Source organism: Cyprinodon tularosa, unplaced genomic scaffold, assembly GCF_016077235.1.
Source record: "Cyprinodon tularosa strain WSP-4 unplaced genomic scaffold, ASM1607723v1 ctg185, whole genome shotgun sequence".
In the NCBI taxonomy this organism is placed as follows: domain Eukaryota; kingdom Metazoa; phylum Chordata; class Actinopteri; order Cyprinodontiformes; family Cyprinodontidae; genus Cyprinodon; species Cyprinodon tularosa.
This window is the reverse complement of record NW_024038643.1, coordinates 275,708-301,458: the sequence shown is the minus strand read 5'-3', so window position 1 is coordinate 301,458 and position 25,751 is coordinate 275,708. Positions and strand designations below refer to the sequence as shown.

General features: G+C 38.3%; 1 protein-coding gene across 1 annotated transcript; it reads left to right on the top strand.

Moving 5' to 3' along the window:
- Positions 1-414: 414 nt before the first annotated feature.
- glud1b (glutamate dehydrogenase 1b) lies at positions 415-24,000 on the top strand. Its single transcript, XM_038282556.1, has 13 exons — positions 415-969; positions 6,657-6,737; positions 6,912-6,967; positions 7,117-7,180; positions 8,055-8,149; positions 10,980-11,159; positions 14,532-14,669; positions 14,750-14,887; positions 14,960-15,040; positions 20,946-21,069; positions 22,129-22,220; positions 22,462-22,524; positions 23,147-24,000. Exons 1-13 carry the CDS (start codon positions 573-575, stop codon positions 23,264-23,266), a joined length of 1,629 nt encoding a protein of 542 aa, XP_038138484.1. The 5' UTR covers positions 415-572; the 3' UTR covers positions 23,267-24,000.
- Positions 24,001-25,751: the final 1,751 nt, after the last annotated feature.

The following is a 25,751-nucleotide window of genomic DNA, read 5'->3' as shown; positions in this document are numbered from 1 at the left end:
CGAGTCATTGAGTCGATGCAATCAACCGGTTTTCCTTAGATAGAAAACTTTGAATCAATTTGACTGTATGATCTGGTTAACTGTAAAGCGCCTTGAGATGACTTGGCACTATATAAATAAACTGAATTAAATATTTTTGCCCTGATATTAAGTTAGATATAATGGTCTTGAAAAGGGATAACAGAGTTGTTAGTTGAGTTGCTATTGAGTTTCTCTACTCATTAAAGTACATTACTTAAGTACAGTTTTTGGTAGGATACTCCGTCTTTTCCACACACAAAAAAAAAAAAACAAGAAAAAACTTGACAGCCCTGTAGGACTTTTTTGGGGGGTGGGTGGTATTTAAGCTCGGGAGCGCGCGCTGTCAGTGGACGCGCCCCCGTGCCCTCCTAGCGCTGCCTTTTAAAGCAAACTCTCACAGCATGCTATTTCCCACTTGGCCAGAGGAAGGGACACGGTGCGGAGCTCCTGTGTCTTTCATTCCACCACCCTTTCCTTCGTCACCTCCATCCTCCTGGTTGTTCAGTTTAACTCTATAATAGTCTAATTTCCTCAGTTAGCTTGTTTCCGTCATGTATCGGTATTTCGGGGAGCTGTTGAGCCGCTCTGCGGGAAGTGCCCTGGCCTCGGGATGCGTCGACTCCGCTCTCCCGGCGTCCTCCTCCCTGATGCGGGTTCGCCGCTATGCCGACGCGGCCGAGCAGCCCGACGACCCCAACTTCTTTAAGATGGTAGAGGGCTTTTTCGACCGCGGTGCTGCTATTGTGGAGGACAAGCTGGTGGAGGACCTGAAGACCAGGGAGAGCTCCGAGCAGAAAAGACACCGGGTCCGCGGCATCCTGCGCATCATCAAGCCGTGCAATCACGTCCTGAGCGTGTCTTTTCCAATCAAGAGGGATAACGGAGAGTGGGAGGTGGTGGAGGGGTACCGCGCCCAGCACAGCCAGCACAGGACACCATGCAAAGGGGGTGAGAAGCGATCCCTCTGCTCTGCTCACAGTTAGCTTTAGCATGTAGCTTCAGTTAGCAGGGTTAGCTTCCTAAACAAACTTCCAGGCACTGCAGCAGGTGTCCAAACAGAGCTTAACAGTTTCCTCCAACTTAATAAATTTTATCCCTCTTAAGTTGAAATAAAAAAACACATTACTTCTTTATAATAATCAGTATTTTTTGCTGTTTAGTGTAACAGTTTGCAGTGACCTTCCTGTTTACCTGTAGCTGCAATAGGCTATGTCACCCAGGCTGAACTTTACTCTCATTATAAACATGTTAGGAAAAGTTTCCAAAAGAGTTTAATGTTTCATTTGAGAGAAAATGGAAATATTCTAAAAATAATACCAAGATCATATAAGTAGACTTTGACATATAGATGATTAGAGCTTTTTTAATGTGACACATAAAGGATGTACCCCAAACTGACTTTAGATCAATGAAATTGACATAATGTCTACATTTATTTCCCTAATTTATGATGCATTAAATGTTTGGAGTTTTAACAGTGGTGGGAATAATTGACTTCTGGTGGTCCTTTGTGCATATTTTCTGGCTAAATCTGTTAATCTATAATGGGTCTGAGAAGTTTCTGAATAGACCGGCTGAATCTGGTTGTTTTGGTTTGTATCAATGATGATCTGAAGATTTCCACATATTAAGCTGTTTCTAAGGAAGCTGCACAATTAACACTGCTGTGATCAATCCAGCAGTGAAAGTAGGAGCTGCAGAAACAATGGTGGAAGCATGCTTTTTTTTTTATCATTAACAAAATAATCCTTTTAGCATTTGGTCACAAAGTTCTTTCCATGCCCCATGTATAATATATGCCTCCTTTTTTAAAATGACTTCCACACATTCAAAATAAGATGCAGCATGATCACAGCATCAAATACCTCTTTTGAATACTTTTCTCTGAACCAGAGTTTTCAAGAATGTAGTGAAATGCTAAAATCTTTCCCCACATAAGTCAGTCAGACAGAACATTTTGAAAGTTTAATGTAAGCTTGTGGACAGTTACTACTACTGATTACTAAAAAAAAGTGTTTCATTGAAATTTCAGTCTGACTTAAGTTCTTTTCCTTCTGTATGGAGCATGAAATAATGCTACACTGCTGGTCAGCTGGCTTAAAGAAGGCATCTAAGCATCTTTCCTTTTAGGATTGGTTGTTTGGAATTTACTTTCTAGTTGCAAAAACGCTGTCATGTGTGGAAACTACAGTGGTACGCTTTCAAACAGGCTTGATACAGGAGTAAATAGCCAGCCAATGAAATTCTATTGTATTGCTATGCTTTATTAAAAGTAAGAGTTATAATATTATACACAAAAAGCAATGATAAGCCTTACTAAATATAAGGTGTTAATCTTATCTTTGTTTACTACATACATACTACTTTATTCAATATATTTGTTTACTATAATACAAGCTTATGGTTTTATATATGTAAACGCTTCTTTTGTCACTATTAAAGCTGGGATTCTCCACATGACTCACTGTAGTACCACTAATAATTAAAGTGGCTGCTTTGTATATATTTTAACTTACAAATGTGTTTGGATTTGAGCTGGAATATTTGAATAAATGAGGGACGTGTGTATGGAAACAAATCGTGCACATGTGTGTAAAGAAGGCAGGAGGTGTGTTTGAATAGGCACTCCTATTTATTAGCAGTATTAGAGGAAGGGGGGCCCTCTTTGTAGAAAGGGAGACACCTTTCTGTTTGTCAGCCCTTTAGTGTTCATGGTTCAGTGCTGAGGAGTGGACGAAAAGGTGTGTAAACTCTTCAAACCTCTCCTGTCTGTAGACATATTCGGGGAAAATCAAATGTGCATAATACACAGTGGAGAGTTTGTCTATAGAGAGAGCATTAGCATCTAAACTTTAGATTGCTACTCAATCATTAATGCCACATGATAAGTAACTATTGCCATTTGCTCCTCTAGATGACTGAGTAGTAATGGGTGGTCTTTATGAATAATTAACTCTCTGTGAGTCTGTGTCCCATTGTAGAAATTTAAAAAAGTTGCATAAAAGAAGTCTGTTTGTATAATGAATACCTGTCATGAGCAGATGGGGTCCTTAGATTGCTAAAGTTGTTTTTTGCATAATAACCCCTTATGTGCATACATACATGGTAAGCTAACAGCTGCAGAGGTAGGTCAAACCATTTTCCCAAAGTTTAAGCCGTTCTTTAATCTGTTCTCACAGAGTAATAAAGATATAGAATAAAATATTGAAAGCACTATAGACAGTTGGACACTTTAGTATCAATGAGGTCTTTAAAAATGAAGCTTGAAGAGTCTAAAGATATGTGATTATCTCTGTTAAATGAAACGTTTTTAAGCATTTTTGTGGTCAATTCAGTGCTCCCCTGAAAGAGTGAGAAGAGCTTGAGTAGATGATGGGAAAGCTGCATGTGTTACAGGAAAGTTAACGGGAACGATGGTCGGTGAGGAAGTTATTACTAAAGGCTGAGATACACAGAGGCTGATTTGGCGTCTGATTGGATGGAAAAATGGATCGTATCATGAAAATGACATCTGGCTGAAGAGACACGTGGTGGCAAAGTAAAACATGTCCTCTTTGTGGGGAAAATACAAAGTGAATCATCTGAATTGCAAATTAAATATTAAATTAAACAGGATTTTTTTTTATTTTAAAAGATTTTTAGTAAGGAATTTTGATAAACGTTTTCAATAGATTCATTGATTACTAAACAATCTCTATCTGCCGCCGTAAAATAAGCAAGGCAACAAATGTTTTTTGGAGTTTATTAAAACTATCAGAGATCAAGACTTTCAACCGATTACTGGAATGCTGAAAGTGCTCTGATTTCTCTTTGTTCTCATAAAGAACAACATGAACATGAAGAACAACATTTTATAACAACCTAATTGCTTATTTGAAAAGTCTTTTAAAGGTAAAAGTAAGTCTGTGTTTAATAGTTACTGGTGTCCTACAGGCATCTACCTCATGAATGGTAAAAAAAAAAAATGTTCCAGGGTTGTTCTTATATTTGCTCATATTTTAACTAGTTTAAAACTGATATCAAAGTCGAACACGAACCAGAGATTTGAAATCATTCATAACGCTGCGATAGTTCCTCTATAAGATTTATAAACTGACCTAAAACTGAGGTGTTGGGAGTCACTTTATCACTTGCTGCTCTGCAGCAGTTCCTGGAATCAAAGTTCCAACAGTTTATATAGAAATCCATCAGATCTTACTTTGAGTTAGAGAAAAAAAAATTCTATTGTTTTTTTTTTTTTTTTTTTGACATTTGAGATGTGCAATATTTTGTTTCTGGTTTCCCATTATTCAAATTAGGATGGTGTAGCTGTTGTGTTGATTTTAAACCAAATTAGTTGATGATAAGGACATAAGCAACAGCTGTTATCTTTCATGCCGTTTAATGATTGATCCAATGTGTAGACCCTTGGCTAAGGTCAGATCAAACTACAAAGTGCAGGTGTTTGTGTGTGTATGCGCACTCATCCTCCCCTTTAAGATCCAAAATGACTAATAGACGTCAAACCGGACATTTACATGCTGGATGGGTGGGTGGGGGTATGCAGGATTTTAATTGGCTGCATAAAGATGGAGTAAATGTGTGGGACGATCTGGTGCATCTCTTGTCCTTCAGCTAGCAATGCACCAAAGGTCAGGCTCTGCTGATTTCAGCTCCATCAGCAGGTAAATCCTGAAATATCAGGTTTTGTTTATAAATGTTGCAAAATGAGGGAAAAAAACAACTCCTGCTTCATTCATGCAGTTGCTAGAAAAAAGATAAGATCCAAAAAATGTGGATGGCCATTTAATTAAAGGCATCATGTGGAAGATTTACCCACCTTTTTCTTTATTGTTATTTATATATCTGTGTATGTTTTTCAACCTACTCTGAGAGTAAAGACTATCAATTCCAGCAAATCTATTTGTCTTTGTAGACAAAATATCTTTATTTAAAGCACTGAGAAGTAAAATCAGAGATGCACCTAAAGCTGTTAGACGGCGTTAAAATATCTTTCTAATGAAAGGCCTACAGCCATTCAGCAGTGGTTTAACAAATAGAATCGATGCCTCCAAAAAAAAAATCCTATAAACTGTAATTTAGTTTAATTATGGCACAATGGTTTAACAAGTAAGTTGACTGAACCCAAGATTAGATCAGATCTTCCTTTGTTATTGCTCAGAGGGAGAATAAAATCTTTACAACAGTCAAACTTTATAGCAGATATAAGAATATGGTTTTGGTGCAAGGATGTTTTAATGGTGATAATGAAGTAGCGGTAATTGCAACGATGGAAAAGCTTATTAACTAGCTGGACCGTATAGAAATATGTATAATATCAAAGGTCTGATTGGTAAAGAAGCTTCAATTTTTAAAATGAGATTATATTTAGAAGAAAATACTACATAGTATATTAAATGAAATGTGCAGCTGGGTAGGATAAGCTGAAAAATGGCATGTAATAATTGTGCAGCAAGAGATTACTTCAAAGAAAAATGCTAAAAACTATAATTTCCTATTTGTTCCGAGCAGGGATGTTTACCAGCTGCTGGAAGGGATGATAACAGCCCAATTATAGCCAGATTTTACAGCCAGGTTCTGTCCTCTGTTAGAGCAAAGTGTTGTAGATTTGCTTGGCTGGATGTGTGGGTGGGGGATGGATAGATGGCCATGCCCCCCCCATTTAATTTGATCAGTATGCTCTGGCCTGAGTCAACTCGGCTGATCTTTGGATGAATGGAAAGGAAGAAAAAGGGAAAGGCTCAGCTGCTGCGCTCTCAGAGATGGAGCTTTGTTTTATGTTTCTTTCCTGTGACCTTTTTATTTAAATCTATTCTAATAATGTTAGTCCAGGATTTAAAGGTTATTCTGCAGAAACCAACAAAGAAGGCATTACAATAAGCTTAGATTTGCTTGCTATTGAATTTGCAGATGGAAAAATGCGACGTCACCCTCAGGTTTTTCTCAGAGCTCTTGCTCTGGATGTCCTATTTTTATAATTGCTCTTAAATTACACTCACACAGGCTATGTGCCAGTAAGACGGAGCGGTTTAAAACGCATAGCCTGGTTTATGATCTCACTGCAGGGCATATGTTACTGTAGCGACTGTAGTAAACGCCAGACAACAGGAAGCGATGAGTGCAAGTTGAGGGATGGGTTCAGAACGGAGGCCTGCGATTGGTTCACTCAGTTTTCACCCGTGCAGCAAAGCACACATGAATTCAGCGATGGGCACCTGAGTGTGGAGTGATTTTCGACCCCTTAATGTGGTGTTGAGTAATCATGAGTACAGTGTCCTTTGTTTTACCCTCCTATCTAATCTGTTTGCTCTTTTTTTCTGGCGCTGTGCTGCATTTACAGCAGACAGTATGTGGAAAACATAAACGTTTTAGAGCTTTCAGGTTATCTCACAATCCACTGACACAGCTCTGTGGCTGTGACTTTGATTCATTTAAATCTTAGAAAAAGCTGCTTAATAGTATTTTTTCTTAATAATTGGTCCTAATCAAATGTTGGACATTGAGACAGAAGTGAAAAACGCTGTACAGTCCCACACAGACTGGGACGTCTGTTTATTCGCCATATGTTTGCGGTGTCTGTTTGTCTCTTTGGAGTATTTTTGTTAATTGCTTCCCTGTTGGTGCTTCTTCCTCAGGTATCCGTTACAGCACCGACGTGTCTGTGGATGAGGTGAAAGCCTTGGCCTCTTTGATGACCTACAAATGTGCTGTTGTTGGTTAGTTTTTTTTTTTTTTTTGTATTTTGAAATCTACATCAAAGAGCTACATTTGCATGTTTTCATTACTGCTTATATACATGTTTACATCCTAATTATGCTACCCAATAATAAAACTTGCTTGCTCTGTTTTTTAACTGTAAATAATGTAATTCTGCACCATACTTTCCACAGATGTGCCATTTGGGGGTGCTAAAGCTGGAGTAAAGATCAACACCAGGAACTACTCTGTAAGACTTCTTATACTTTTCCCTTCCCTTTCCTCAGATGTGGAAAATAAATGCATGTTTAAGCATCATACATCTAAAGCTTTACTACTTTTTATGTGCCGCTGCGCTCCAGGATTTAGTTCATAAGGAAAATTTAATATTTTTTGCAGGATAATGAGCTGGAGAAGATAACCAGGAGGTTCACCATTGAACTCGCCAAGAAGGGTTTCATTGGTAAGTCTGTCTGGTTAGGATAGTTTGTTTGGGCTCAGTTTCTTTGAAATTTTATCGAAAAGCTTATTCAGTTACTGAGATAATTTGTATATCCCTTATGTTTTCTAAGAGATTTTATGGACTATATTTTCTCACTTGGTTGGACCTCCTCTTTTTTAGACTTAACTTTTCCTATAAAATTCCTGTATGCAGTACTGTGAACAACCAGTAGAATTAGCTTTTTGTGGCGTACACAGATTTTTTTTAGGCAATCAATGGTTTTCTCATGGATGGCTTTCTAGTTAACAGTGTTCTCTGAAAATATGTTGGCCTTCCCTGAGTCACAACCTAAAAAAAAAAATGTTTTATTAACTTTGATCTATAATCATTGTATCGAGAAGTAATAAATGCTTGAAATGCATAGTTCTGCATGTAATAAAATAGTATGATGTACAAGGTAAACTTTTGAATACCAGTTTGCATTGTAAATTAAATGGGTCAACAATGAAAATATAAAAAAACATTGAACCAGAAAATGAAACGACTGAATAGAAAAGCGAAAGAAAACTTCTGCTTGCTCACCAAAGGAGGAGAAAGTTGATGGAAGCTAGTTGTAATTGCTAAGCTGCTAAATGTACAGCACAAACATAAATTAGCTGGTTTAGCTTTGTGTTTGGGTCCCCCTTAACTGGTCACAGGCAGGTTTTATGTGTGTTCAGTGTTGTTGGTTAATTCCCTAGATCCAGTTTTAACTCTCATTTGGAGATAATTTTCACTCAATTTACCTTGAGTGAAACTAGTCATGTTTGCCTCTGAGTCGGAGCCTTCCTGCACCATAACTCGAACTGTTTAATGGAACTGCCTCTCCCTTTCTTCCTTCCTCTTTGTTTTCCAGGGCCTGGCATCGATGTCCCAGCGCCAGACATGAGCACCGGAGAGAGGGAAATGTCCTGGATAGCTGACACTTACGCCAACACCATTGCACACACTGTGAGTTCTCAAACAGGCATAACCGATCTTGTCTCTTAGATGGAAATGTGGTGCACGCTTTTTTTAAAAATAGGCCGAACCAAAAACAAGGAATGAGTCACATTTAAACCACGAGCACTGATTTCCTGCCTCTCCCTTCCCAGCTGACCTAAAAGACTCCCCTCCCTTTCTCTCTTAAAGCAGCTTTTGAAATTAAAGTCTCTTTTTGTTGTTTGTTCATCAGTTTCAGCCAAAGTCATGAGGGGAAAAACAAATTTCCCTTCAATGCTTCCTTTCTCTCATATATATATATTTGAAAGCATTTGCAAAGCAGAGAGTTCTTTGACCCTCCCAGGAGTTTTTTGTGGTTCTCTTCTTTGGGGAAGTGTATAATGGGAGTCTCTGCATAGAAGAGAAGCTTAAAGGCTGCTTGGTTTCAGATCCATGAAGATCAGACCAGATTCTTTTAGCTAACCAAACTTTTGACCGTATCTCTTCAGTAATAACCTTTTGCTTTTGCTTTTATTTACCTAAAAATGCATGCTTAAATATTTAAAAGAACCCTAGCATGATTGAAGATGTTGTCTCTACAACAAAAATGCTTAAACTTTAGTCATCCCAGCGTTGGTGCAGTACAAACCCCTTGTTAATGAGCTGCAAAAGAAAGCATTGGATTACTGGGAGTCTATTCTGACTTTGTAGAGCTGAGCATTGGGTCAGTGTGCTGCCCCCTCCCTACCTGTTTCTGTTCACTGACAGTCAGGTGACTCACAGCAGTTTACTTCACTTTTTTTTTTTCTCTCCTACCACACGAAAGTCTTGAACTATTTACATTTGCAAAAATCACAGTCATTAATATGGTGGAAACTAATGGAGAGCCACTAATCATATTTTATAGGTGCTGTTTTAAAAGCTATAGGGGACAAAATGGCAGCATGTCTGCTTAGCTGGCATCTGAATGTTTTGACCATATATACTGTTTTTTTTTTTTTTTTTGTAGATATATTTCTTAAGTTTATGTGTCTAAATAGAATTCACAAGAAATAAATGAATGAACTGTGATCATGAAACTGAAACATTAAGTTGTGCATCATCAGCTTATATATGGTAAGTTTTCTTAAGCTCTATAATCTAAACTATTGAACAGAATAGCATTGAAAAAACATTGTTTGTGATCCATTCCTTGGAAACGCAGACAGAATTTTTTATTTTTATTTTTTTAAGATTTATAAATTCCCATTTAAAGTTGTTCATATCTGCCAAGGAAGATCCAGGCTTATCTAGTAGAATATAAAACAATCCTTCCTACTTTTCCGGTCAGTAACCAGCATACTATGATTGACCACTTTAAAAGCATTAGAAATGCAGTTTTTTTTCTCCCATATAAAATTATAACATATAAAATTATAACATATTCAATTATTTGAAGAAATGTCTGAGAATTAGAGGGATGTTGACTTAAAATCATATTATCATATCAGATGATGTTATTGTGATGATTATTGTTGCGCCGATGCCATTTTTTTTTAGCCCCAATACAATATCCTATACCTGGCTGTGCAGTATCGGCCCAATATCAATAACATCTGTTTCAAATATATATATATCTATATATAGATATAGATATATATAGATGAAGAAGTGCATACTTCTTGGATGTAAAATAATTGACTAATACAAAGTGAATCCAGTTGAGCTTTTTTATTGCCTATCTGGGTGACAATAGTTGAATAAACTTTTGGCTCTCAAATGGTATTGGTGCCCTATTTGTTGGTACTGGCAAGATACCGATGCCACCATTTTAGTGCTGGATCGGGGCCCTGTCCGATACTGGTATCTGTATCAGTGCAACACTAGTGATGATAATGATAAAAGTGATGTTTAAAAACACCATTACTCCTTCAGTCTTTCTTAGGTAACACTGTATTTCTGTTCAGTCGTAGCCTCAAAATCACAAATAATACTAGTGGAAAAAAAATAAAACATACTTAAAATCACGCAAGTTATATTGAGCATCTCTTAGTAGCCGCATTTAATCATATTCTTCTACATTTTCAATGACCCAATGGGAAAATAATGAAAGAAAAAGGAAAAAAAATAGTTTGGTGAATTCACGCAGTTTTATTCAGTTTTATCATTTAGTTGATAAATCAAAATGCTTATGACTGGAAATTTATCACAATAAAAATAAACAATATGATAAATGCCCACTACTAGAGGTGGTTGACATATAGATGCACACAATCTTAACAAACATGGACTTTTAAAACCAAAAACAGGTTATTCTGGTATTATGGCTTATTAATTCTGTAGGAGGGGTTGTTAATCCTGCTAACTAATTTATTACATTTCTTTTATTAGGATACTCGTAATCAAGGCCCTTCAGAAGACGTCAAGATAAATAAAAGTTTTTACTATTAACTATTAATCCACAGCAGTTAACAAATGCATCATTTGTACAGGATTGTTTAACTGTGTCTGTCCTTTAAATGACGCCCTTTGATCCAGATGACTGAGCTTTCTGAGAGGTGACAGATTCCTGTGTGGGATAGCTAACAGCAGAGGGCTGTGGGTAGTTTTGTATTGATGTTTGGTGATATTTATTCTTTCTAAACATAAGGTAGTGCATCCATTTTTACTGCAGTCATAGCCAGACCCTCCCATTGATGTCATCCTCAGGCTGTTCAGTCCATTCATTTTCAAAATTCCCACATTCTCCATCTTAACACAAGAAAAGTCGAACTGAACTTTCTACCAAATATAACTTGGGCTGCAGTGATATGTGACCCCTGTGTGTGCTCTGTGCATGTATGTGAACATGTAATGGACTCCTCCTTGCATGTGTTCACAGGACATCAATGCTCATGCATGCGTGACAGGAAAACCCATCAGCCAGGGAGGAATCCACGGCCGCATCTCGGCCACCGGACGTGGAGTTTTCCACGGCATTGAGAACTTCATCAACGAGGCGTCCTACATGAGCATGCTGGGCCTTACACCTGGCTTCCAGGACAAGACCTTCATCATCCAGGTGCATAGTGCTCTGATTTATTATTATTATTATTTTTTTTTTTTTTTCTTTAACAGTGTCCCGTCTGGCAATGTGGCAATAAGAATAATTGTCTTGATGCCCATAAGAGCCCAACAGATTTTACTTTCACAAGTGTAGCAGTATGGCAATTGCCATATTGCTCCACTTGTTTCATGCCTATAAATTGCTTTATTATAATTTTGCAGGGAGTTTTAAAGTTTATTATATCGTTTTCTTTTTTCGACACCTTACATAAAATGCATTTCAGGCATCAACTCCCTTCAGACATCAGATGGTTGCAGAACATAATTGAGCAAAAATATTACGAAAACCAAAGAAATGCAGCAGAAACCTGTCAAATAAGTCATAAACTTTGCTACAATCCATCCAGTGAGGTAAATAAGACCAATATTCAAGTTTCTAGGTTAGACACAAAAACTCTATTTAGAGGTGAAAACTAACAGGACCCAAGCCAACTGTTGGTCGCAGCAGTGATGGCCTAATTCTTAGGGAATCTTTTTCCTTTGTAGGAACTGGTTTAAGTTGATAGATAAATCTTCATTGCAGGAAAATCATGGAGGAAAACCTTATCATGACCTAAAGAAGAGATGTTTTGATGGAAAGTGCAGTATAAATTAAATGTATTATTATTAGGAAGGAGCTCCACTTTGCAGCAGGACAATTAACCTTTTTTTTTTTTTTGCTGCCGGCTACTATAGAAAGATCTAGATCAGAGTTCAGGTCAAGGCTTTAATAAAAATCAAAAGAAGATTTGAACCTGTATGTTCAGATGCTTTCCAGCAAGTCTAACTCAGCTTTAGGTGTGTTTAGGACTGAATGGGCAAACATCTCCAGATGTGCACAGCTGGTAGAGACTTGCAGCTTTTCTTTTCTTTTTTTTTCCCCTTCTTTTTTGCTGCAAAATTTGGTTCTGCAAAGTTTTCATGAACCACACCCATCAGATTTGTACTTGTAGCAATTTTTTTTAAAACCAATTTCTTTCCCTTCCACTCCTAAACCATAATCTTCTTTGTTTCATGAAATACCCCTGAAAAGTGTCTTAAAGTTTTTGGTTGTAATGGGACCCAATGTGGAAAGGTTTAGGGGTAATGAATGCTTTTGAAGAGCTCTGCACTCAGCCTGTGAACTATTTAAACCACAGAGAGAAGAGAGCGGAAATTTTCCCTCCTCTGCTCATGGAAAAGTATGACTCAGTAAGAGAGGAATGAGTAAACAGCAGGAAAAGCCACACTCTTCAACTTCTAACAACTAGATTTGAGTAAGAAGTAAGGTATTTGGTAGAGAAGATGTCAGGTCTAACATGCATTCAGTAAAACGCAATAAACTGCATTAAATGTGTTTCTGCAGCTTTAGCCGCAGAGCTGGATTCTCTACAAGTTCAGCTTTCATCTAACTAATGAGGGTTTCCTCACATGCAACTCGGACATTAACGCATGGGTAGAAAACCCTCAGCAGTGGCCGCGCTGTTTTCCCAGAATGCTTTCTATAATTATCGCTTCACTAGACAACAATGCAATACGATACGCTTTCACTAATGCATTTCACTTGGTTTAATGTCTGTTTGGCAGCTGCAGCTTCTTTTTATCTCCACAGGCTTCTTTCTAATATCAGTTATTTGCCAAGTAGATTTTACTAATGCTTGTTTTAAGGAAGGGTGGTGCTTGCAGAGTTGGTGTTTCTTGGGGACAATGGAGTAGGGAGGTTTGGGAAGAAGTGGAGTCAGGGAGACAGCAGCTCAATCCTGATGGGGATTTTCTCAAACCTAATCCTGGTGTTTGTATCTGGGGATTACTTTGCTCTTAGATTAGTTTTCCTAGAGATTTGTTAGAATAGACAGAACAGGCCTCTTCTACCATATCAGGGCATGTTTTTCTTTTTCAAGCACTCTTAATTTTATGTTTTTCTTTTGTGAATTGTGTGCCTCTTTTTCATTTTTATTGCTGAAATTTATTTTTTTAATTAAAGCATGAGTATTGTTATCAAAGAAATATGACCCCATTTAAAAAGGCAGATTTGTTGTAGGAGTGCAGAGGTTTTTCTGGAAGCCTAGCTTGTTTTAAAAGCTTTCACCTTTACTTGTTTATTGCTTTATTGCTATAGTCTTTATCTCTGAGTATAACCTTTTAAGATAAGTTGCAATAAGATGCATAAATGGATAAAATTGCAAAGAAAACTACAACGGTCACAGAAATAACTTGAATTTAACAAAAAGTAATAGTAAATATTCTATGAAAACAGTAAAAATCAGACATTGCATTTTATCCATGCTTCTACAGAATAATAGAAAAGAAATAGAATTATAAAACCGGCCTGGACTGCGAACATAACAGTTATTTCAGCTTTATAATTCTTTGTCATCTTTTTTAGCCTCAGCTTTGTATTCATATGTTGAAATATAGTCTCTTGAGAAAAGCCTGCTTTGTGTTTCACTCTTTTTGAAAAGAGTGTGTGACTCTAGGATATCTGACTTTTGGTGAAACATGACCATAACAAAACATTTCTTGTGTGGAGATATTTTTTTTTTCAGGTTAGATGTGCAGATTCTAAGAATATTAAATGTGTTTTAATTTGCTCAATGTCTTGATCTTTTAAATTAACACACACAGGCTGTATATCACTATATAGGGCGTAGATGATCACTACTTTTCGCTTCCCGTTGGTCACGTAATTCCTCCTCCACTGCCAGGTGCCTGCGCCATCTTTATTAGTTGCCCCTGTCAGGTAGCGACAACCATCCGCTGTGGCAACAAATCCTATGATGCTGTGTGAGGAGAGCTCCCCTCGCAAAGCATTCTGGGATATATCTGCTCATCTTTTGAGCATGGATGATCATAACTTTTCAAAGTTGTTTATAGAAATTTCTAGTCCACTACTTTTTCATCAAATAGGCGTTCGGACACTCGTCTAAATTGCCGTAACCTCTATATAGTGCCCTATAATGTGTTTAGAGTGGACATTCGGACACAGCCTCAGTGATTTTATGTCAGGTATTATTGTTGGATTTTTAATTAATTACTAAAAACAAAACATATCTTATATTTTATTTTATCAAGGTGATCCATTGAATTTCAATAAATACAAAATTGGATATATTTTTTTGTACAATAAGGTTAAGCATTTATAGTGTCCAGGTTTATTGAACAGCTTCTATTCAGTATAACCGCTCAGAAGAGTTGTGTAATAACTTACTCTGGCCACATGATGGCACCAAAGTGTGAATCATTCCACATTTACCCAGGATGTTTAATGTCTGATGGATGACTGTTTAACTTCATTTAAAATGTAAACCTTTTTTTTTTTTCTTTTTCTGAGGCCATCAGTTGATCATCCTTCTGTGATTTCTTTCCACAGGGCTTTGGTAATGTGGGTCTCCACTCCATGAGGTACCTGCACCGGTTCGGTGCCAAGTGTGTGGGTGTCGGTGAAATTGATGGAGCCATCTACAACCCAGACGGCATCGACCCAAAACAACTGGAAGACTACAAACTGGTACCAGCTCAGCTGCCTTAGCGACCTTTTTGTAGAATGATCTTATCGCTTCATTTATAAGGAATAAATAATGTCTGCAGCAACACGGCACCATCGTGGGCTTCCCAGGAGCCAAGCCCTATGAAGGGAGCATTTTGGAGGCTGACTGCCACATCCTGATTCCTGCTGCTGGAGAAAAGCAGCTCACACGTAACAACGCCCGCAGGATTAAGGCCAAGGTAAAGACTTGCATCCTCTAACTCTAACTGCATTTTGAATTTCAATTAAAGTTGGACTCTTGTTTCTGTCAGATCATTGCTGAGGGTGCCAACGGACCCACCACCCCAGATGCAGACAAGATCTTCCTGGAGAACAACGTCATGGTTATTCCTGTAAGCAAACCAAACTTAGTTTCTTTAAACAGAAATTAAAGCAGTCAAACTCAATGGGAAGTTGTTTAAATGGCAAATTTAAATCAGAATGACTTATTCTGCTTTCCACATCTTGTTAGTTTGAGCTAACAAGATGAATGGCTGTTTGATGAAAAAAAAAAACTTCTTGAAATATTTTTATTTGGGTCCTGCTTGATATAAAAATCTACAGTCAGGCCTTCATCTTCATGATGAAATGGTAAAATGCTGCTTGAAATTTAATGCTGTACTCTGCTAAAGAAGCAGCATATGGATACAGTTCATAGGTGCTATTCTATTCAATTGAGTTTATTTATATAGCGCCAATTCACAACACATGTCATCTCAAGGCCTTTAACAGTTCACCAGATCATACAGTCAAATTAATTAAAAGTTTATCTACGGAAAACCAGTTGATTGCATGGACTCATTAATTTAAAGGCAATCCCTCACACTAAGCATGCTTGTAGCAACAGTGGAGAGGAAGAACTCCCTTTTAACAGGAGGAAACCTCCAGCAGAACCAGCCTTGATGTGAGAAATACTTTATTTCCTTACATTCTATGCCATATATCAGCACAGGGTCCAAAGTATGAAGATGAGAATCTGTGGGACTGTTCACATTTTGAACAAAGCCAATAGCATCTAGGATAGCATTAAAGGCTGCCCTTAACCCATTTAGGCCTAAAACGCCTGGACAAAACACCTTAAAAACCTATGGCCGATTTTAAAAAATACCCCTAAAACCTGAAGTTTTTCTGTAAATTCAGCAACTGTGTCAACGCCTAGTAAATTATTGATATCTCAGCTTCTGTAGCAGATAGAACTCAAAATATATTTTATCTTTGAAATTCTTCCAAAAAAAAAAAGTTAAAAGCAGTAATCAAAAAGAAAAAAAAAATTCAACCTTTTATTTTTTCCATATGTGATCATGTCTTCATTGAGAATGTGCAATATAAAACGTTTTTAAAATAAAGAACAAACATTACATAAATACCTAACTGATGATTACTTATTAACAGTATTGTTATGCATAATAATGCATATGTCTGTGTTATGAATTGCATACAACTTACCTCCAGATGGCCACAAATCTGTCCCGGGACATATTTTGGGGGAACTGCGTCCTGAAGAGAGGTTTACTCTGTCGCCAATAATCTCTTCATACTGGCAACACAAGAAGTCCCATGCCCATACACAGCCCAATAAATGTCTTTATCTCCGTCACAGTCACGGGTGACCACTTTGCCATCTTTGCTCTTGTTGGAGTTTGGTTTGTTTGGTCACTGTACCTATTCGTCTCGGTAACTAGATGCATCCAAAGTTCTTCATTAAAAATATGCTCAAATGCCTGCAGCGGTGTGGCGTCTGCAGGCAAAACAACTTTCACTCCAGGTGTGCGGTTGAAAACACTCCGTGCATTGCGGTGGTAGTTCTCCGTCTTCCAGTCACTATCAAAACCTTCAAACTCATCGTCGCTAGCGTCCGGCTCGTCGTCTTCGAACATATGTCTTAACCACAAATCCCGGTCGATTGGTTCAGCGCGTTCAAAGTCATCATTTTCATCTATACCGTCATTAAAGCTGACGTACTCCTCAAAATCACTGCCTTCCGACAACTCTTCTCTGTCAAACTCCTCCATGTTTGCTTGAAGAAAACTTCTTTCTTCTTGCTTGACTTATATGCTCTCCCGGCGTCAATGGTAGAATTACGCAACAGCGCCCCCGGCTTGAATGGTAGAAATGCGGTAATGCTTTCCCGGCCTAAATGGGTTAAAGCAGTGGTTCTCAAACTTTTTCTGTCATTCCCCACTTTGGACAAGGGGGAATTTTCAAGCCCCGCCTGTCCCCATCGCCCCAACACAATGCTAATGAAATATGAAACAATCTTAAAATGTTCCAATTTTATTGAAGTAACAAGTAGTATCTAAATACAAACTATCTACATCAAATAACAGCAAGCTCAAAAATAAAGAAAATAAAAACAAAAATAAAGAAAATAAAAATGCAACTCAAAGATAGAAAAAATTAAAGTGCCACTCTGCAATCTGTTAATAAAAGAAAAGAAGTGAAATCCATCTGGCAAGACAGGTCTATTTATCCCTGCATTAGTGGCTGCAATGAGCCTGTTTTGCATTGCACAGTTTATCAAAACGGGGTTGCAGGCTTGATACTGCCACTCTCAAGTCATGCTTTGTTTTCAGTGAAGCAACAGCTGAAAAGCCCATCTCACAGAGATATGATGTGGCAAAGGGAAGAAGAATGCACACGGCCCTCTGCCCGATGAGTGGATACTCCCTCTCCACTCCAAACCAGAATTCACTAAATAAATTCAGTTATTTATGATCAACCTGCACCGTCAAATCCCGGCGCATGTGCGCTTTATTTGCAGTCTGGACGCTGAGGGTAAACATGCTGTGTCTCTGACTGCAGCGCTGAGAGGGACTCCTGTGATAGCGGGGGAGAACGGGGTTGGGATGGGGGAGGCGCCCCACGGCAGCACCTGCCGCTGGAGGACAAGAAAAGGAACGATACGTGCTTTCACGTAAGAGTCTCCAAAAGTCGCTAGATTTGTCGCTAGTCGCTTTTTTGAAAAAGAGTCGCTGAAGGGGTCTGAAATATAGCCACAAAGTCGCTGAGTTGGCAACACTGGGGCGCGAAAGTTTATTCCGTTACAAATAATATGCCGACGTCACGTCAATCATTATTTTGGCACTTCAGTTCCAGGGGAAATTTTTCTCATATCTAATGTTCTTTTAATTAGACTGCATGTAGGCTAGTAATGATTACTTTTTGGGTTTGATTGGTCTAAACAGCGGCAACATACAGCTATAAGGACAGTTTGCTCTCACACGTTCTACATTTATAGTCACACAAAACACACACACACACACACACCGGAGCTTGGCGCGCCCCACCTGTCACGTCTCAATTCCCCACCAGTGGGTCGCGCCACACACTTTGAGAACCGCGGCCTTAAAGGAATAGTACACCCAAAACATGATTAGCCTTCATTTTCTACTCACCCCAATGCTGAACAACACTCTGGAGTACTTTTTTGATATCTCAAATGCATCTGGGGATCTGGGAGGCTTCTTGCTGTCTGCTGACATTCAAATAATGGAGGTCTATGGTGACCGAGACAGAAAGGTCCATAAAAGTCCACAAAAACGTGTCAATATTCCTCCATACTGCTCGTCCAATGTATTCCAAGTGTCCTGAGTGGGTAGCATCCAGAATTTACTCGAAACGAAGTCATTTAGAATGTTTTTAGAGCATAAACAGTAGTGTATAGGATTTCCTGAAAGCGCGCACATGCGCGTTCACGAGCCTACGGAAGCCGGCAGACCAAACCAGATGAAAGTGCGCATTCAGCGTCTGCTCTGCCAATAATGCAAGCGTAGAAGAAGAAATGTGCTGTTTACCTGTGCAAAGAAAGAAACAACGAAAGAAAAATGTCTGAGGACTTCAGTGTTGAGGAAGAGCATGAGTTCTTTGCCGAGCTGAATGCGCTGGTTTGGTCTGCCGTGGTTTCCGTAGGCTCGTGAACGCGCATGTGCGCGCTTTCAGGAAATCCTATACACTACTGTTTATGCTCTAAAAACATTCTAAATGACTTTGTTTCGAGTAAATTCTGGATGCTACCCACTCAGGACACTTGGAATACATTGGACGAGCAGTATGGAGGAATATTGACACGTTTTAGTGGACTTTTATGGACCTTTCTGTCTCGGTCACAATAGACCTCCATTATTTGAATGTCAGCAGACAGCAAGAAGCCTCCCAGATCTCCAGATGCATTTGAGATATCAAAAAAGTACTCCAGAGTGTTGTTCAGCATGGGGGTGAGTAGAAAATGAAGGCTAATCATGTTTTGGGTGTACTATTCCTTTAAGCTATAACCTTCAATGTCAGTATGGATGTTAAAATCCCCCACTATGATGACCCTGTCAGTACTTAACACCAAATCAGATAGGAACTCTGACAACTTATTTAAAAATTCAGAGTAAAAACCTGGTGGATGACACAAATTTACAAAACGAAGATTTTTTTCTTGCTTTGCAATTTGGATGAGGGAAGCTAAGGGTTAAATGTTCAAAAGAGTTGTAATTAACTGCCTTTGGACTAATCAGTAAGTAAGACTGAAAAATTGTTGCTACTCCTTGCCTGGAATTTCTGGGTATGTGAAAATGAAAATGACTAGAAGGAGCTGCCTCATTTATGCTCACATAATCCTCTTGCTAATGAGTGATAACAGTAGAGAAGCTGCAGACGTGTGTTAAACTACGACTCTGCTCCCTGGTCTGCACCCTGGGTTGTCAGAGTTTTGAAGGACTAATAAATTCGTCCAGATTCCTAGAAAGAAAAGCGGGATGGATGCCACCCTTGAATCAGACCAGGCTTTCCCCAAAAGGACTGCCAGTTATTAATGTAGCCCACGTTGTTTTCAGGACACCACCTAGACAACCAGTGGTTGAATGACATGTGGCTAAACCTGTAATCACTGGTCAGATCAGGCAGGGGACCAGAGAATATTATTGAGTTTGACATTGTTTTGGCAAACTTGCACACCAAAGCAGTTTTAGTTAGGATTTGATGTCGCCCGTTCTGGTCCCCGGCAAACATTTCACTATGGTCCCTGGTGTCTCTAATGTCACGTTTCTGACTATGGAGCTGCCAATCACCAGAGTGGTCTTCTTACTGAGTGCGTCACAGAGGGGGGGAAAATCTGTTAGAAACTTGCACTGGTTGGTGTTGACCAGTGGGCAGAGATCCGCGACTATGCTTTCTGTGTAGCGTTGCCCAATCGCCTGTGTGCTCTGGCACTTTTGGAGGACAGCTACGTGGGGGGCCTACTTTAACTCCATGATTTTCAACAGCCTGAAGCCTGGATTCTAACTCTGACACCCTCGCCTCCGAAGCTACAAATATACTACACTTATTACGAATACCATTATCACTAAAGAAGGCAGAGGAATAACTCAACATGTGACCTTTTTAAATATTTATTGATTATTTTTGTAGATTTGAGCTAAATTGAATTCTAATAGTCCCCCCAATTAAAGCGTTGCTGATATATCCACACTGTAATTGAAAACATTTCTTGTGCTTTAACTGAAATACCTTTGTCTTAAAACATTGCAAAGATTACATAAATACTCCATATTTTTGTAATCTCTGCAATGTTTTAAGATGTTAAGCCATTTGGAAATGTAACTGTTTTGAAAACAGTTTCTGAACTACTCATATGTCCCTTCAACCATACAAGTCCAGAAAACTGTCTGTGTTTTCAGGGAGAATTTTTTTTCCAGACTAAATAGACTCAAAGTTTTGTCTTTCTAAAGAATATAAAATCTGTTCATATATTTAGTCTGAAATGAATACTGTGAACCCATGTTTTTCAAGGGGTTACATTCTAAAAAGAACCTGTGATAGCTGAAATCCTTGACGTAGTAACCTTTATTTTTTTACAATTATTACAAACTTATTCAGGCTTCCTTCTTGTTCATCAATCCTTCTTCTCCAGCTGTAATCGCAGAGGCAGTTCCTCCATCCACAGAAACAATTTAAAGTTATGTATTCAGTTATTTTTAAAGTAATGACTGTTTCTATAGTTTTGCATTTGAGTTTTATTCCAATCATTATTCAACTAATCAGAGAAAAACAGATGAGGACACAAAGTCCTGAAAATCCCTGCAACTCTTCTTTACTGTTAATGTTTGAAGTTTCTGTTAATAATTCACATATGAAATAAAAAAAACAAACAAAAAAGTCATTTTAAAGAACAATTTATTGGACAGAAAAAGTACAGTTTAGGTTTGAAGAAGACATTTTGTTCACAAACAGAAGGGGAGCTCTAGATAACCTGATGTTTTTCCTCTTTTTCAGGACATGTACCTGAATGCTGGTGGTGTGACTGTTTCCTATTTCGAGTGGCTGAAAAATCTAAACCATGTCAGTTATGGAAGGTTGACGTTCAAGTATGAGAGGGACTCAAACTACCACCTCCTGAGTGAGTTAAAAATGTTACCTGATTCTCACATTACCTCCAGAACATGATTGAGGGGGAAAAAGGTTTGTGAGATTTAATTAGTAAAAACTACATCAAAATTCATAGGAAGGAAAAGAAACTCTCTCTTCTGAAGTCTATATCTAAAATAACTTTTTTTCTGTAATGATCATGAGGTTGATCAGTTTTGGTTTCTATCAGATGACTCGCAGGAGCTGATTTCTTATTCTTGAAGCAGTCGCTTTTTAACGTGGATCAATTGGGCCTCCGTAAAAAATCACTCTAAACCTTCTCCAAAATCTTTCCCTTTTTTCTGCTTTGCCCTGTATGAGACATGTCCCAGTTGTTTGTTATAATTTAATGGTGCCTTCTTCTGTCTTCCATGTAACACAGACTCTTACATCAGACTTTGGCTAGCCATAAGCTGCTATTAGTCTGTTGCGCCATGCTCCTGTGTCTTCGATATAAAACATAAATTTGTCTTCTTAATCTCCAATGAGAGTGGCATACAGAGTGTCCGGGTTTTCATGTAATTGTTCATCTCAATTTTTTTTTTCCTGTTCGGAACCTTGTTGTTGAAACCGGCTGGGCTTCTACTGATGATATTTTAGATTTTCTTTTTAAAACGGAGTTCGATTCATGTGGACTTAAAGTTTATTTAAAAGCTAACCTAAGAAGCTTCAGTTATTCAGGAATTGGATGGGTTTCCGTTCTAATAGATTGCAGTGAAAATTAGCTTCACTCACCTGTTCTTCCATGTTTTCCAGTTTTTGTTTCATAGTATCTTATGCTGGTGAAGATTCTATATCCAATGGACTTTGTTTCCAAGTTTGACAACGTTTTGCTTCTTATCCAGGAAGGTTTTTCAATTCGAAATGTCAGAAATGGTGTTGAGCTTGAGGCTTTATAGAGTGGACCAGAAACAAAGCCTTGTTTGGTCCTCCTCTTAGGAATGGGTGGTTCAATTTGCAGGTTTTCAATGAGCATTTTTCTAATGTGTTTTTTGAACCATTCCAACATGACAGACTGTTTTTTTCTTTTGAACCTTTTGTCGCCCTGTAGTGTCTGTACAGGAGAGTTTAGAGAGAAAGTTTGGGAAGCAAGGAGGACCCATCCCCATCGTTCCCACCGCTGATTTCCAGGCCAGAATTGCTGTGAGTAACATCTGATCTCTTGAAGTAAAGAAACTTAGAGGTAGAAATAATTTATTTCTCACAAGAGCAGCACCAGAAAATATTGCTTCGCTAACCAGTTTGAGTCCTTTCATTTGTTTATTAAAAGTGTGAAGAAAGGTTATTACCTTGACTCATATATTTTAAGTTAAAGAAATGGTTTCTAATGCATTTTAGATATATCAATTTGATTGACTGGTTGTTAAAAACTCCATGTTTGCAGGGTGCTTCAGAGAAGGACATCGTTCACTCTGGGCTGGCCTACACGATGGAGCGATCCGCTCGGGTATGTTTGGCGCCTCAGTTTGGAAGGCTGAACTTGTTTAAAAGACCAATTAAAAAACAAAAACAAAGTTTATTCAGATATTTTCTTCCAGTTTCACAAACTTGAGAGATTGAAGAGCTACAATCATAGTTTTGGACGATGGCATGAAGGAATATTAACCAATATAGTGCTGCTTATTTGGGTTTAGAGTTTGCTGATAATTTAGTTTTTGTATTAAATCAAACAGCAGCAGAAAAAAGGTTTTACTTTCTATTTACAATGTGCAATAAATGCAGTGTGGTTTTAAACCATATTTTTTTTTTTTACAGAAGAAATGCATAAGAATCCTATGTAACAACCTTTTTTTCAAAATATTTGTCTAAAACCTAAGTTCGACCAAGTCTTATACGGTCTTCAATTTTTCAATGTTTTTCAATAAAGAAAAGCAAAATTTTTAGTTTATTTTCTCCTTAATGGTTGATGTATTTCCTGCTGATTCTTGGTTTTGCACCAACTCATTAACTGAAATGAACATTCTGCTCTAGTGAATCATATTTTTCTCATCTTTATGACCAACAAGCCTGTGCCTTTAATGAAAAATTACCAAGCTTCTCTAACATCTGTCTTCATCTGATTTTTGCAGCAAATCATGCGCACGGCAAGCAAGTACAACCTGGGTCTGGACCTGCGGACGGCCGCCTACGTCAACGCCATCGAGAAGGTCTTCAAGGTCTACAACGAAGCTGGGCTCACCTTCACATAAAAGGCCCCTCCTGAACCCGCACTGTCCTCCTTTCCTGCTATCCTTCCCTCCCTCCAGCTTCCCTCTACCTCCTCCAACAGCCTTCCGAACATATCAGTTTACCGCAGCTCCCCACATATGCAGCCACAGCCTCGATCATTCTGTTTGCTCCCACATGCAGTTAACCTGAGTAGGAGGGGATATCTGCGTGCAGATAGAGGACTCCGTCGCTTCCTCTGCAGTCATATAAACGTTCATGTTGTATGGAAGCCATATTCGCGGCGCTCCTATTGTAGTTGCTGTATGCATGTGTAACCGTCTTGTTGCAGCCGTCTCTGATGGCGCTGCTGATGCCTTATTTCAGGAAGAGGTCAAAGCCTAAAGGGAGCTGACCGCTTCAGTCTTATGTTGATTAAAGAGATTTAGATTTAACCCCATTTGAATTAGTAAAATTGGTCATTTTAGTATTTCTGGTGTAAAGATTAGCCATTAGGCCTCTAAATTTTAGGGTTTATTTTTTTCACAAGGGTTTTTACTGTTCTCCTTTTTCCTCATGCTTTTCCCGTTGCTTTAGCTTAAACTCGCTAGCCACTAATGAGGAGCAGAGGGGGGCGAGTCTCTGTGATCGCCCCGTTAAGAGTTCTCCTCACTTTAACCGTCCTCATCTCCTGCATCAAAAGAATTTCGTGGAGGAAATTACTTTTTATTTGTATTGTATTCAATTTTTTTGGAAACAAATAAAATGTTCATACAAAGCCTAGTGTTATTTCTTTACACATTCCCCTCTCATCAGACTCATCAGAAATAGGGTGATGTTAAATAAAATCTGGGATCTTTCTACTTGGAATTTCCATGCATGGATGCTTAGGATTTCACTGGATGCTTCAGCTTCCTCATAAATGCATTAATCTGGTTTTAGCATTTTTTTCAGCCCTATGAGATCTAAAAAAACAAAACAAACAAAAAACAAAACACAGTTTCTCAGGATCGGTGTTTTATTATAATTATTATTTAAAGACTGCAAAAATGTGAGTTTCTGTGAAAAAATTGCTAACGAAGTTCATTTTGGATGTAAATTATATAATATTACTGCCTGATTGGCCTAGACAGCAGAAAGGGGAGACATTCAGCGCAGATAAACACACAGAGCTTTGCTACAATATTCATCCTTTTGATGAATATTTTTACACTGATTCATCGATATGGTTTCAATGTCCTCTCAAAACCACAGCAGCTAGTTTCTCTTAACTCACACATGAGAAAAACTGATTTATTTTGTTTGTCTTCCAAGAGATATACATTTTTTTTTTAAATCATGTTCAATCTTGCATCAAATCATCTGCTCTTCCAGTAGGGTATTGTTTTTTTTTTTTTTTTTTAGCTGTTGCTGAAATCAGCTCATGTATTACTAGAAGTCAGGACTTGGTTTCTGCCATTTCAACATGAAGCTTAGAAAATCCTGACCCTGATTTAATTCCTTTGGAAGAGATGATCCAAGTTTATTCTTCCCCTCAAACAGTCAGGATAGAGGTAATATGAGGGCTTTTTGTTTTAATAAAAAGGTCAAATTTACGTTGGAACAATTTTATTTTGCAGAAATATTGCATGACAGGCCAGCACCAAGCTGATACTGGATCCAGTAACTCCTTTTTAAATTATTTATTTTGATGCATGAAATTTAAATTGTTTTTGAAAAAAAATATTCAAGATACAATTGTTTATCATTGGTTTAAATTCTCAAGTGGAAACAGGCTTCTCATGTTTTCTGAAAATGTTTCACTTCTGATCCAACAGACATCTTCGGTTCTGATGCCTTCATCTAAGCTGCAGTCAGAAGACCAAAGGCGGCCCAGTTCAGTTCAATATTTGGGTCATTGGCGCTGGAAGGCCCAAACATGTCACCTAACGATGCCAACATGTGAGCTGTTGTGGTCATACGATTCACGCTAGGAATGATTATAAAACAGTTTAAGGTGACCAGTCAAAGGTTTTTCACCAGCCACCTGGAGCTCCAGAGGCTTTTGTTTATTTGCAAGTTTTCATTGAAACATTATTTACTTTAAATGACACATAAATTGTCCAAAGTTGCAGGGAAGCTTCCTCTTCACCCAAATCTAACCAGTAAACAAAAATCTGATTGTTGAACGCTCAAAGATCTTTCCTCTTACCCACACTTTGCAGACACAAACACTTCACGGCATGGACAGGTGTCGGAAAATGCTCATGCATAACATCACGTTGCACTGTGGACCACTTCTACTGCGCTAACCCTGTTCCTAAATGCTGAAGCGAACATATACACACAAAGCTGCACTTTGCAACACAGAACAGCCATTCTATAGAGAACACCGTGGGGAACATCTGCTCATGCATTCTACTGTCACAAACTGAAGCACACATCTTTAATGCACATATCCCTGCTGACAACACATGCACACGAGCTTAAACTAAACACTTGGCCTGGAGCACACTCACACCCTCTCATGCAGCTCCTTAGGTTTCAGAA

Bases quoted from the DNA above. Each gene is read 5' to 3' on its own strand.
- glud1b (XM_038282556.1), top strand. From the start codon at position 573: ATGTATCGGTATTTCGGGGAGCTGTTGAGCCGCTCTGCGGGAAGTGCC. The intron at 14,888-14,959 runs GTAAAGACTTGC...TGTTTCTGTCAG, and splicing joins CCCGCAGGATTAAGGCCAAG to ATCATTGCTGAGGGTGCCAA. The intron at 15,041-20,945 runs GTAAGCAAACCA...CCTCTTTTTCAG, and splicing joins ACAACGTCATGGTTATTCCT to GACATGTACCTGAATGCTGG.